Genomic DNA, 12,221 nt, shown 5'->3' with positions numbered 1-12,221 from the left:
ACAACTGATTCTTGGTGTAGAGCTTTTAATTAATTAAAAAAACTAAATGACCACAATAGTGTCTTTCTCGATAGATGATGACTTGACCTGGTAGTCAAGTCTATCTTGTGTTATCTTTGATTGAGCCAACCAGACAAGTTAAATAATTAATATACACTAAGCGTTGCTACAAGCAGTTAGAGGCCACAGAGCTAGAAGCAGCTATCGAGGAGCACGTTGCTACATAGGCCTATTACATATTTTATATGTCAAAGGAGTGTTTATTTATATCACATTATTTGAATTGGAGCTTCCACTGCGAAATTAGTCGGCTATACGCAAATTTGTTTAAACAACTTTAAAACGTGTGGAATTGGAAAGATAGCCTCTTTTTTTTTGACTGGAGAGACAAGCAAATTTTATGTTGAGGATTGAGAGCTGCAACAATTTATTAACCCCAATGTGCAAATGAGGTCTATCTAAACGCTTATCAAGCTAATTGGCGACGTTCTGTCTTTCTGCCTGCGGTGGGCGAGCCTGCTGCTTGTTTTGCCACGAGATAATTGTAAGTAAGAATCAACGAAGCTGCCCTAATGGCCACCAATTGGCTCTATTTGGACCTGCCCATGCGACCTGTCGGCACCACCGAGAGACAGGGCCCGCTATTAATATGTAAAGTGACGTTTGATCGCTCGAAACAGCATACAAAGACTGTTTTCACAAGAAGAATGTGGTGACAACTAATTTAAAACAATTAGACGCGCAAGAACAATAGCCCCCAATTTAGAGACCATAAAATACTCCTCCCCAATTAATGCCTGAGGTGCTAGGAATGGTGTTTGTTTGCATTACGCATATCGCATGTGACACTTGACTGTTACAGGTTTTGTTGTATTAAGCAACGTTACAATGTTAATGGTCAGGCAACAGGTCCTAATCACATTCATAGAATCTTTAACAAACGTTTATGATAACTGCAATAAATCATTTTTATTTATCAATTAAAGTAGCTATAATTGCTGGTTGGCACTATTCATTAATTTATGCTTAAACAAAAGTAGTCTAACGAATGTAATATTATAATTCGATTAAAAATACAATTCGTTCTTTGTTTAGATAAACCTATACAAGACTTCAGCTTTACATTCTTAATTTCAGGTCTTTCTGTTAGTCTTTGAGTAAAAAGACAACATTATTACATCATCATCTGAAGCTATAAGAAAGGTAAAAAGAACTCAATAAATTGCTCCGCTGAATGATGAGTCTCTCAGCTCTCTGAAAGTGGAGCACTAGGCCGGTAGTCGCCGTGGCAGTTTGGAAAGCATGATGTTAGAGCCAATGGCAGTCAACGCGATCTGCTATTGGTTAACAGAGCGATCCCTGCCAGCCCGTGACCCCGCCCACGTTCGTAAGATATGGAATCTACTGGCGCCAGTTCCGACAGTACACAGGCACAATTCATTAATGAGACTTCTCTCCGCTTCAGACAGACGCAGAGTTTTAGGGAGAGTTTAACGATTGGGCTGTGGACAATTTAAACCAGTGGCGAATTACGAATGTCAACAGACATCTTTGAGGATTAACATTCTTTGTACAGGACTAACACGGAAAAAAAATAAACTGAGGATTGTAGTGCTGAAATGCTACTTCTCGCCGTAAGTACTTACCGAGAGTTCTTTGAAATTGCGTACAGCTGAGCCTGTAATGCTTATTTTACAAGTTGCAACGCATAGCCTATTTCGATAAAGCAAATTTAGATCTGTCTTGCAATGTATTTAACCTTAAAATTGCAAAAACGTTCAAATAAGATGTATCTATTTGTTTTCTTACAGGTGTTCCTGAGCATTGTTGAAAGCAAAGAAGTAGGACCTCTTCTCCAAAAATAAGGGCATGTGTAGAAGGTGAATAGAGCATCACCAACTGAAGCAGTAAGCTAACGACAAACAGGCTATTTTAATAATCTAAAGGACCATAGTTGTGTTCCTGGGTCTCTTAGTGTCCAAAGGGTTTTCAGTAGGCATCTAGAAAACTTTTCAAAACGTTTTCTAAGCGCGGACACTTTAGACATGGAGGTTGCGGCCGATCAGTCTCGATGGATGGCCCATCATCATGCGGTACTCAACGGCCAGCACCCAGATTCACATCATCACGGGCTTACACACAATTACATGGAGCCCATGGCCCCTCTTCTACCCCCGGACGAGGTGGATGTGTTCTTGAATCACTTGGACTCGCAGGGGAACCCCTACTACTCCAATTCTCGGGCCAGAGTATCATACGGACAAGCGCATGGTAGGATTCTTTTTTTATGTCAAATTTCTCTCGCATGAAGTGGGCTACATGTAATATTTTAATGGCAAAATGTGTAACAGTAATATAGCCTAATATAGCTATATATCTTGCGCATATTTCATTATGTAATTACCGAGACATATTTCAGTCACACTTTGCATTAGGCTAATCATGAACGAAAATACGTCATATAAATTACATAACACTGTTTGTTGATTTAATTGGCTACTAGCCTACTGAATGTAAATTTATTTATGAAGCTGCTTGAAATAATGGTGTTACTGCTATTGCTAAATTATTTATTATTTATACTTAAAGGTGTAACGAACAGTTCAGTGTAAAATGTTGCCCATATTTATGGAGAAAGAGATCACTTGTTTATGTGGGGTTTTTTTTTTTTTTTGGTCGTATAGCCTACTCTTGTGCTTAAAGAAAGGTTTAGTAAACAAACTTGACATTGTCAACACCATTTATGCCCATTTTGTGCCAGTTGCTTATATATAGGCTACTAGTGTAGCTTTAGTACAACTGTGTTGTGCGTGCAGTGTAAAAACGAAAGATTTCGATGGTTTTTACTCTCACTTTGTGGCGAATCATAGTGGGGCCTAAATACGCGACTGTCCCATGGCTGAGAAGTCTCGATGCTTAACCAAATATATGCTAATGTAGGCTTAATGTTTTTTTAAACATTTATTTTTTGTTGTTGTTTTGCACAAACATTATGCGTATGTGCATGACAGTTACAAATTAGCCGAGCAAAAGGGTGACAAAAATATGTTTAAAATGTAAGATATCGGATTTCTTCTCTGCGGTGCGAACTGTCATCTCCAAGAGGTGCGTGTTGAAATGTAAAGATAAGAAGAAAAAGAAAATGTCCAGCGAATGACTTGATGAGGAAAGGGAAGTTCGTGTCAGGGAGAGAGAGGGGGATCAAGGCATTTCCCGGATGCCAAATCAAAACGAAAAATTCCTCATGAACTTCTTAGTTCAAGTGTCTAATTTGTGCGAAGAACAAGCTGTAGTGAGAATGCTTCGTTAAAAAAGTTGTCGTGTGTCGCTTTTGTAAGGAGATTTTACGTCTTTTTCTTAGGAGTAGCCTTAGTGCGTTTTTATTTAGAAAATCATGTCGACACGAAGAAAAACGTCTTTTAAGTTTTAGCGAGCAAGTACTGGACTAAAGGGTGACTCGGCAAATGCGATTTTGTAAATAATTGATATTTACTACAATTTTATTTATCTCAATGTCAAGTTTGAATTGTTCGAGCAGCTACGGAGTCAACAGGTGAAGTTGAACATTAGACATTTTGTTTATTTGTTTCGGCAAAAACAGCGTAGAGATGTACATTTGCTCGCAATTTTCATTTCGAATCGAGTTTTTATGTTTGTTTCTGTCTTATATTTCTCAGCTCGCCTCACGGGAAGTCAGGTCTGCCGGCCACACCTCATACACAGTCCCGGTATTCCCTGGCTGGACAGCGGGAAGGCAGCGCTCTCCGCAGCCCACCACAACGCCTGGGCGGTCAGTCACTTCAGCAAGCCCGGCCTGCACCCCGCCAGCGCCGGTTATCCGTGCAGCAGCAGCTCCAGCACCGCTCCCGTCTCCTCCCTCACATCCGCAACCCACTCCAGTCCGCATCCCCTTTACAATTTCCCCCCAACCCCACCGAAAGACGTCTCACCAGACCCCGGTCCTTCTTCTCCGACCTCCACCACTGCTAGAATGGACGAAAAGGAGTCCATCAAGTATCAAGTCATCGCTGATGGGATGAAAATGGAGGGCTGTAGTCCTCTTCGGGGAAGCCTGGCTATGAGCGCTCAGACACCGTCCACGCATCATCCCATCCCGACCTACCCAACATACTCTCTGCCCACGCCGCACGAGTACGGCGGCGGTCTGTTTCATCCTGGTACCCTCCTCAGTGGATCCGCTTCGAGCTTCACACCTAAATGTAAAAGCAAGACGCGATCGTGCTCAGGTGAGTTTCATTAGCTCTTGACTCGATCATGAAGTGAAGAGTATATGTTTAGAGACACATTTGGTTAGAGAGCCTTTTAAAAAGGCATTATATATATATATATATATATATATATATATAACAGGCCTATAGCCTATGTATTTTTTGTGATATTTAAAAATAATTGTATTTAGCCAAATACAAATGAAACCCCAATGGTTTAGTGGCCTGAACATTTCAATTTTCCATTATCACAGCTTTTATTTCTCAGATATTTTTTTCCTAGACACAAAGTTTTAGTCTGATTTGGAGTTTACTCATTTTGTTTTTGTCTAATTAGATGAGTTCGGCCGCCATTTTAGGAATCTCCCTCTAGGCAACTCTACGCAGTTTTTAAATTATGACACGCGACAAGTTTCAGCAGCTCTTAAAATGCTGCATCAATACATCACCACTTCAAGGTGGCATTCCCTTCAAAGGTTTTCATACATAAACTATTAAACAAAACCAGCTGTTTAGTGAAAACACTTTGTAAAAAAATTTTATTTTACGCATTCTGTTTACATTAAAAAAAAAAAAAAGAAGAAGAAGAAGAAGACGAAAAAAAAGGAAGAAGTGACAAAGTTACAACCGGTGTTTGGTTGCATTTTGGTTGCATTGCATTTTTCGAACACACTGAATTTACTTAATGATGAAGAAAATTTAGATAACATTTTAGAAATTATAAAGCTGAAGAAATAAAAATGTAGGACTTTGACCTATAACATTATGATAAAACATTTTAGAGTGTAAGGGATCCGGCCAACAAATGACTAAGATAATATAAATACCGATCAATGCTAGTGGAGCTTTAATGAAAAGCGATAAAAATGTTTAAGAAAAAAATGTGAAAATAGAGCTTTTGGCGAGGTTGCAGAACTGTTGGCATTAATTAACCTATTAAATGACACACAAACTTCTATCCATGAGATTCGTTTTTTTTTTTCTAGGCCTACTTGTTAGGTCTTAAGATGGATGATTTAATTTGGCGGGCTGCGTGTTGCCTCACGCTATGTTTACCTTTAAATGTAGCCTTTATTGCGCTTAAAACGTTGAGGAGTCACGACGCGCTGGCTCCAGTCATATCCTGTATACCTTCAGCTGAACAAATCACGACATACTCCCCCCTCCGCCCTCCTACGACCCCAATACTAACAAAACCCCGGCGGGACAGGCCTTCACAGGCGACAGGACCCTGCTGTTTGTGTGCTTATTTATGCACGACCTCGGCCTGATGCACTGCTATCAAATAACTTTAATTTGGACTATTCGTAATACTTTACAGTTACATTATATTACACACATTATTGGATATTACATTAAAATAGGAATAACAATGTGGAAATACAAGATGCTACATAAATGAATGCATATATATGAATAATATTAACCTTCATAACACAGAAATTAATTTATTTAGCCAACCTATGAATGTAGAAAATGTCTTGGGTGGAAAATATAAGTTTTTAGGGTTGAATGTGCACTGGTGAATGCTACCATTTTGAACTGCATAGTAATTTCTATTTTTTATTAGCTAAAGAGATTCAGTGAAAAGAGTTAAATGAATCTACAAACATGATTGGGCATTGAAAGAAAAAACAATTTTTTTTTTTTGTTTTAAAATTCAGAAGATATGAAAGGAGACTGTGAAAGGCAAATATGAATAAGTGAAACCCTTAAAGAAAAAAAAAAAAAGTGTTAGAAACTCATTGATATACATCTCAGATTTAGGTTAACTTCTATTTACTCACCCCATTCGCAGGGCCGTTTTCACCTAACACTCCCAGAACCAAGTTTCAGTACATTCAAAATGCAAGTGATACTTCTAACCATGTCAAACGTGAACAGAAAAGGGACTGAAAATGACTAAATTACAACATCACATACACTTCAAAAGAGCGTCCATTGTCCGGGCGGATTCTTTTCTCTGGTCAGGGTGGGACAGTGACTATCTCACATTATAATGTGAATAATAGAGAAGTGCTCAGGGGAGTGAGGAGGAAGAGCATATGAATTAAAGCGCAGGGCCCTTTCCAGCAGGTTAGGGTGCTTTACTGTGATATGACACCTGAGAATAGGACAAGCCTTGACAGCTGGCTGATAAACAGGAGTGAGAATGTATATGGAATCAACTCACATTTTAATCAGTTTCCTCTTAAGGTGTCTTGAAGGTAGACTGATAATCAGGGTTCCTTCTGTAGCAGATAAATGAAAAGGTTGGTCTGTAGGTCATTTAAGAGTAGAACCTGGATGTGTTGCTCATTTTCCACATAGTCATTCAGCGTAAAAAAAAGTGATTTCATCCACAAACATGCACATTCACAAATTCCGATATCAATTATGTAACGCGTCCAGCTCAGATGAGAGATTCCGACGTGAATGTCATGTTAGATGTTGGCTAATTAACTTGGGAGTTGTTTTTCTTTGCCCAGACCGTGCCTTTCCGTGACCCTGTGTTCCTGTATTGTAGATGTAGTGTGAACTTCTTAATTATATAAATTTCCCTTTGCTTTCCCTCCACTTGAATTCTGCACAGAGGGGCGTGAATGTGTGAACTGCGGAGCCACCTCTACCCCGCTGTGGCGGCGGGACGGAACGGGCCACTACCTCTGCAACGCGTGCGGCCTGTACCACAAGATGAACGGCCAGAACCGACCCCTTATCAAGCCAAAGCGCAGACTGGTAAGTAGATGAGCCCTCCAGAACTCTTTCAGTTCCTTACACACGTGAGAAAGAGGGCTAAATAGGAGCACAGAGCAGAAAGCCTGAGCACAATTCCAGGAAAGTTATATTTTCCCTATAATCTTCCTGGAATTGTTTGTCGCCCTCACCCCCTGGTGATCCCCTACTCTGCCTGTTACAATACTGCTACTATTGCCATTGTTCCCGCTATCATTATTGCTTCTAGTTCTGATACTGTCACTGATACCAATGCCCATGCCGGTACAATTATCACCACTCCACACTGAGAGAAACCTGTTGCCTGAGCGCATCTGTTTAGATCTAGCAGTTTGATCTAGTTCTACTTTTTCTGGTGGTGTTCAGAAAGCCACATGTCATTGGATTTGTTTCGTGTGGCTGGCTTATGATTCTGGTTCCATTTTAGAATCGCTGCCAGCAGAATTATCTCGTTTAATCTCGATGAGATGAGATGTTTAAAAGCAGATTTTTGTTTATTTGATTTTTGATTTCGTTTTATCTTAATGAGCTTTTGCATTGAGATGATTGATAAAAGGCAAAACTAAAGTTTCAAGAATTGCGAAATCATTAAGCATGATGTGTGAAAAGTCGAACTTGATTATGCTTTGGTTATTAATCTACTATTTTTTCCATGGTTAGGGGCAGCCTGTAAAAGAAGGCTCCTCTGCTTTTATTTAAATAATAAAACATATCTCGCTGGGCAGGGGTGACAGTTTTTCCAACATCAAGATTCTATGAAAACAGATGACTTTTCAAGAAAACAGGGAGGATATTTTCCCAAACTAGATACATTTTGCTATTCACATAATCTTATTTAATCGTTTAGCGGATGAAACTCTATACCTCTACCTCTGTCTCTTTACACTGTTATCGAGTCATTTTTGCAGTCTTTCGTAATATTATCATAGAGATTCATTTGGAGACACAACAAGCTGTTAAATTGAGTGAGACTGTCTTTTTCTATCAGCCATGTGTCATAATTTAATTTTCACTTGGCTAAGTGACCATCGGAGTGTAAATATAAGCGTCTCAGAGGGAATCTTATTTCCAGTGTTGTAAAAGAGACACTTACATACTCAGCGAGAGAAAAATGAGCCTTGTAGCGAATAACAAATAGAGTGACATATTCAAAGTGGGATTGAAATATGGATTGCAGCTGCAATTCCCAATTAGGATGATCATTGTTATTTTTAGCAGTAGTAGGTGTAACATAGGCTAACTGTTCCAACATTTGAGTTTTTTTCTTTAGTTTCACTATATGTTCTCATGGTGAAAAAAGGCCACAGGGTTTTCCATGGAGTCAGTGTGCTGGCCCATGCTTTTGCATTTTGGGCTGAAGTGTTTTCAGAGCGCTGTTCAAAGGCCATCCAGTTGTTTCCTATCCGGATATCTGCCCGGGCCCGATAAGGAAGCCAGGCTCCCGGGTGTTTCCGTCTTCAACAAACCCGGCTGAATTTTCTCTGGCCCCGGCAGGCCCGAATGACATCTACTGTAAAGCGATTATCAGAGCACTATGTGTGAAGGGGCTGGGGCAGGGATTGGAAAATAAATGGATTTATACTCTTTGCTCTCTTGTTTGTCATGCTCGACTGGCTCTGGGTTGAAGTATTGGAATGTGCGTGTTTTTGTTGTCGTCTGCGTTTTGTTTAATTTTATTCAGAGCGGCGTTTTTTTTTATTCGAAGCTTCCTTTTTACAAAAAAACGTATTATGTAAATCGCTAATGAACACAAACTGCAAATGCTATACGCGTTGGACTGCGGGGGAATTGCGTTGTATGTCTATAGATGTTTCTCATTATGTGTGAAAAATTGATCCGTAATGGACAAAAAGCGAACAGAGGATTGATGACCCGGCTTTGCAGTCGCCCCGCCCACTAAAGCGTTTGATTCGTGGCAACAAGGCGAGCAGTGTATATAAATTAATGATCTGTCTAATGTATTTACTGAAATATGGCAGAATTTATTAGATACAGGTCAGAAAAAAAGTACAATCATGGCACAAATTGGAAAATTCAATTTAGCGTGTTTAAATGCACAGAATAGGCTATATTTAATTAGTTCAAACACGGAGGCGACTTCTTGTAAGAGATTTCATATGTTCAGGCCGCATCATTGCGGGATAGTTTTGAAATGCTGTCTGGTACATAGTACACATAGGATGGTTGAGTCATAATATTCGTCACCCCATCAGATTCTTATCATGAATGTATTTAGCCTGCTCTAACCCAAAGCCTATGTAATCCCTGTTTGATAACAGTGCGTAGAATAGAAATGCAGAAATGAGTTAATTCAGACCATTCAACGATTGCATTCAGTGCAAAAAAAAAAAAAAAAAAGAAAGGAAGAAAAAAAATGTCAATAAAAATAAAACAAAGCCACGATGTTACTGAAAAAAAGACAAAACAAACGGTGGCAACAGCAATATGATAAAGGACAACAAAATTCAATAAATAGCTACATTTATAATAATAATAATACATTATATTATTATTAATAAAGTTTCCACCAATGCATTAGCCTATTTTAGGCTTTTTACGGTTGTCGAGCAACTTCACGAAATAGGCTAGCCTAATCACCAGGCTCATCTATTGGGAATGTAGAAACGGAATTATTCGTTTTAAAGTAGCTACAGCCTTTTTAGATGCCCATGAGATTGTTTAAAAAATGTCGTTATGGATAATGGATGTTTTAATTTAGTACTCAGTATTGAATATTCTGTTTTTTCTTGCCTACAGTCTGCTGCGAGGCGAGCCGGCACCTGCTGCGCGAACTGCCAGACAACCACGACCACTCTGTGGCGGCGCAACGGGAACGGTGACCCGGTGTGCAACGCCTGCGGGCTCTACTACAAACTCCACAACGTGAGTATTAAGAGTCGCAAACACTGAAAGTGACAGCAAAGTGCTCAAGTGGGCGGACAGCTTGTATCGATTGAAGAGAGGGTGAGAGTGAGACCGGGGACGCAAAGCCGGCTTTCCCTGTCAGACAGAGCCCGTTGACCGTTTTCTTTTTAGATTAATCCAGCTTTGTTTCAAAGGAGGGCGTTATTCCCAGGAGGGACGACAGGGCGGGTCTGCCATTCAAGATACGGCGTCAGTTATAGGCTATCAATTCGGAGTTGTCTGAAACTAGCCTTTTTAATGTTAAGCTTGGCTGCGATCTATTTAGCAGACGAATAAATACATTTCACCTTAATGAAACAAGCGAAACAAAGGAGGAAAGAGAAAAAACGAAATTGCGTGACAGCTGAGCTGCTGAATTGCTTTTTTCGAAGTCTAGTTCTCGTTTGAAATTCAACCCTAAAAGCATAATATAGACTACATTAAACCCTTTGATGTATCATTTGTGAAAAATATTACATCTAATAAATATAAATAAATGTTTATATAGCATACAAGTCTTTAATAGGCTACAATGAATTTTTAGAAGACATTTCTGGGAACATTTACATGACATTAAAAACAGTTATATATTTTGTAAAAACAGACAGATAAAATGGTTACATTCTAAATCTAATGATCTTCATGCGATCTGCTGTTTCCTCACGCTAATGCGGTTTCTTTTGTGGTGTCCTTTTAACTAACTTGTAACTTTTGTGTTTAAAAACTTGTATGTAAAACATGAGACCTATCCTTTTTTTACTTCCTTTGTGCTCATCATTAACCTACCCTATCTCGTTTCTTATAGGTCAATAGGCCACTGACCATGAAGAAAGAGGGCATCCAAACACGCAACCGCAAGATGTCCAGCAAGTCCAAGAGGAATAAACGATCTGGCGAGGGTTTCGAGGAGCTCTCCAAGTGCATGCAGGACAAGACCTCTCCATTTGGCAGCGCCAGTGCTCTGGCAAGCCACATGCCACACATGGGCCACCTGCCACCGTTTAGCCATTCTGGACACATGCTGCCCACGCCGACTCCCATTCACCCAACATTCAGCCACCCTCATCATTCCAGCCGCTCACCCGCCTGGGCCGAACCTCACTGAAGACCCACACTCCATCGCATCCCCTTGACAGGGGCCTTGCGTTAGCTCCTTTATACCGAAAATCTCCATGCACCCCCTCCCCTCCCGTCAAGAAATCTTCCACAGGCGAGGGACGCGAAGGGGTTCGTGTCGGTTTAGCTCCTGGTCGGACACTGCCGGGGAAGGTGCCATCTCATCAACAACCACGTCGACTTGTATAGAGGACGGTTTAAAAAGCACCTCTCCCTTCTAGACGCCGAGGACCCTCACAGACAGAGCAGAGGGAGAGAGAGCTGTCTTTGCTTTTAGCCTTTCGTTACGTTTTACTGAGTCACTTTGGTACTGTCCTGAAAGAGAGGATATGTCTTTAGAGAATCACTGTGTGGCAGTTCCTTTGAAAACAGCCACCTCAGAAACTCTCTAGTAAAGAACTCATTCTGACTCATGCATACATGATGAGTCAAAGAGAGAGAGAGACGGAAAGAGAAGACCACTAAGTTTATCCCCCCTAACATGCTGGAATACACCCCCCCCTTGGGCACGATTCCCTCTGAATGGACTCTATGGATACGACATACAAGCAAAGAAATGTTTATAAAGGTTAATTGTTATTATCGTTATTGTTATTATGATAATTTATTTTCACCCTTTATCTCTTATTTCGCTTTCCTCAGAACACATTGTTATATTATAAATATTATTTGATTGTTATTGATAAAAAAACACTGACCTATCCTAGCCAAGGCAATGTTGCTGAGCTGTACGTTTTTATCATTTTCCATTACACAAATAAAGGAAATAAAGTTTTAATACTTCATCTTTTTCCCGAGTACTTCCTTGCTAACGTTATGTGAAAGCACAGTCACTCTTCACCCAAATGGAGACGTTTCTGCGGCTACAGGCTGGTTTGATCATTTATGTTTCCGATTCCAGGGCATCGTATTTCCCTGCATTTACTACAGTTTAATATGAGAAATGCATGCGAATGCCAAAACATGCACGAGGCCAAACACAAACACACCCAAGCGCTCGGATAAGCTGCTGTTTCATATACTAAGTGTCAGAGGGAATTTCACCTAGGCATTGCTGAGTTCTAGAAGGTAAGCGATATCAGATGCACATGCTAAGTGCCTGAACTGCAGTACGTCTGGGGTTGTTTCCTACAACTGCGACTGGGGAAGAAGGAGACCTCTATGGCATATAAGCCCCCCCGGGGTGCCTCGGTTTGACCCAGACAACAGGCTCCAACCACTGGTCGAGTAGGGGGTTCCGATCACATGCAAATGCAC

At 40.3% G+C, this 12,221-nt stretch overlaps 1 protein-coding gene across 2 annotated transcripts; it reads left to right on the top strand.

Moving 5' to 3' along the window:
- Positions 1 to 1,325: 1,325 nt before the first annotated feature.
- Positions 1,326 to 11,749, top strand: gata2a (GATA binding protein 2a). 2 transcript variants are annotated; one of them, XM_051913066.1, is made up of 6 exons: positions 1,326 to 1,634; positions 1,812 to 2,271; positions 3,678 to 4,247; positions 6,802 to 6,947; positions 9,702 to 9,827; positions 10,654 to 11,749. In XM_051913066.1, exons 2-6 carry the CDS (start codon positions 2,046 to 2,048, stop codon positions 10,951 to 10,953), a joined length of 1,368 nt encoding a protein of 455 aa, XP_051769026.1. In that variant the 5' UTR covers positions 1,326 to 1,634; positions 1,812 to 2,045; the 3' UTR covers positions 10,954 to 11,749. The 2 variants fall into 2 exon arrangements, with proteins under 2 accessions (XP_051769026.1, XP_051769028.1); XM_051913068.1 differs by lacking the exons at positions 1,326 to 1,634; positions 1,812 to 2,271 and adding an exon at positions 3,192 to 3,553 and having other exon boundaries at positions 6,790 to 6,947.
- The last annotated feature ends 472 nt before the right edge of the window (positions 11,750 to 12,221 follow it).

This window comes from Ctenopharyngodon idella, chromosome 11 (assembly GCF_019924925.1).
Source record: "Ctenopharyngodon idella isolate HZGC_01 chromosome 11, HZGC01, whole genome shotgun sequence".
In the NCBI taxonomy this organism is placed as follows: Eukaryota; Metazoa; Chordata; class Actinopteri; order Cypriniformes; family Xenocyprididae; genus Ctenopharyngodon; species Ctenopharyngodon idella.
The sequence above is the reverse complement of the archived record's forward strand: the minus strand, read 5'-3'. Positions and strand labels throughout refer to the sequence as shown.

Bases quoted from the DNA above. Each gene is read 5' to 3' on its own strand.
- gata2a (XM_051913066.1), top strand. From the start codon at position 2,046: ATGGAGGTTGCGGCCGATCAGTCTCGATGGATGGCCCATCATCATGCG. The intron at 2,272-3,677 runs GTAGGATTCTTT...TATATTTCTCAG, and splicing joins ATCATACGGACAAGCGCATG to CTCGCCTCACGGGAAGTCAG. The intron at 4,248-6,801 runs GTGAGTTTCATT...AATTCTGCACAG, and splicing joins CAAGACGCGATCGTGCTCAG to AGGGGCGTGAATGTGTGAAC.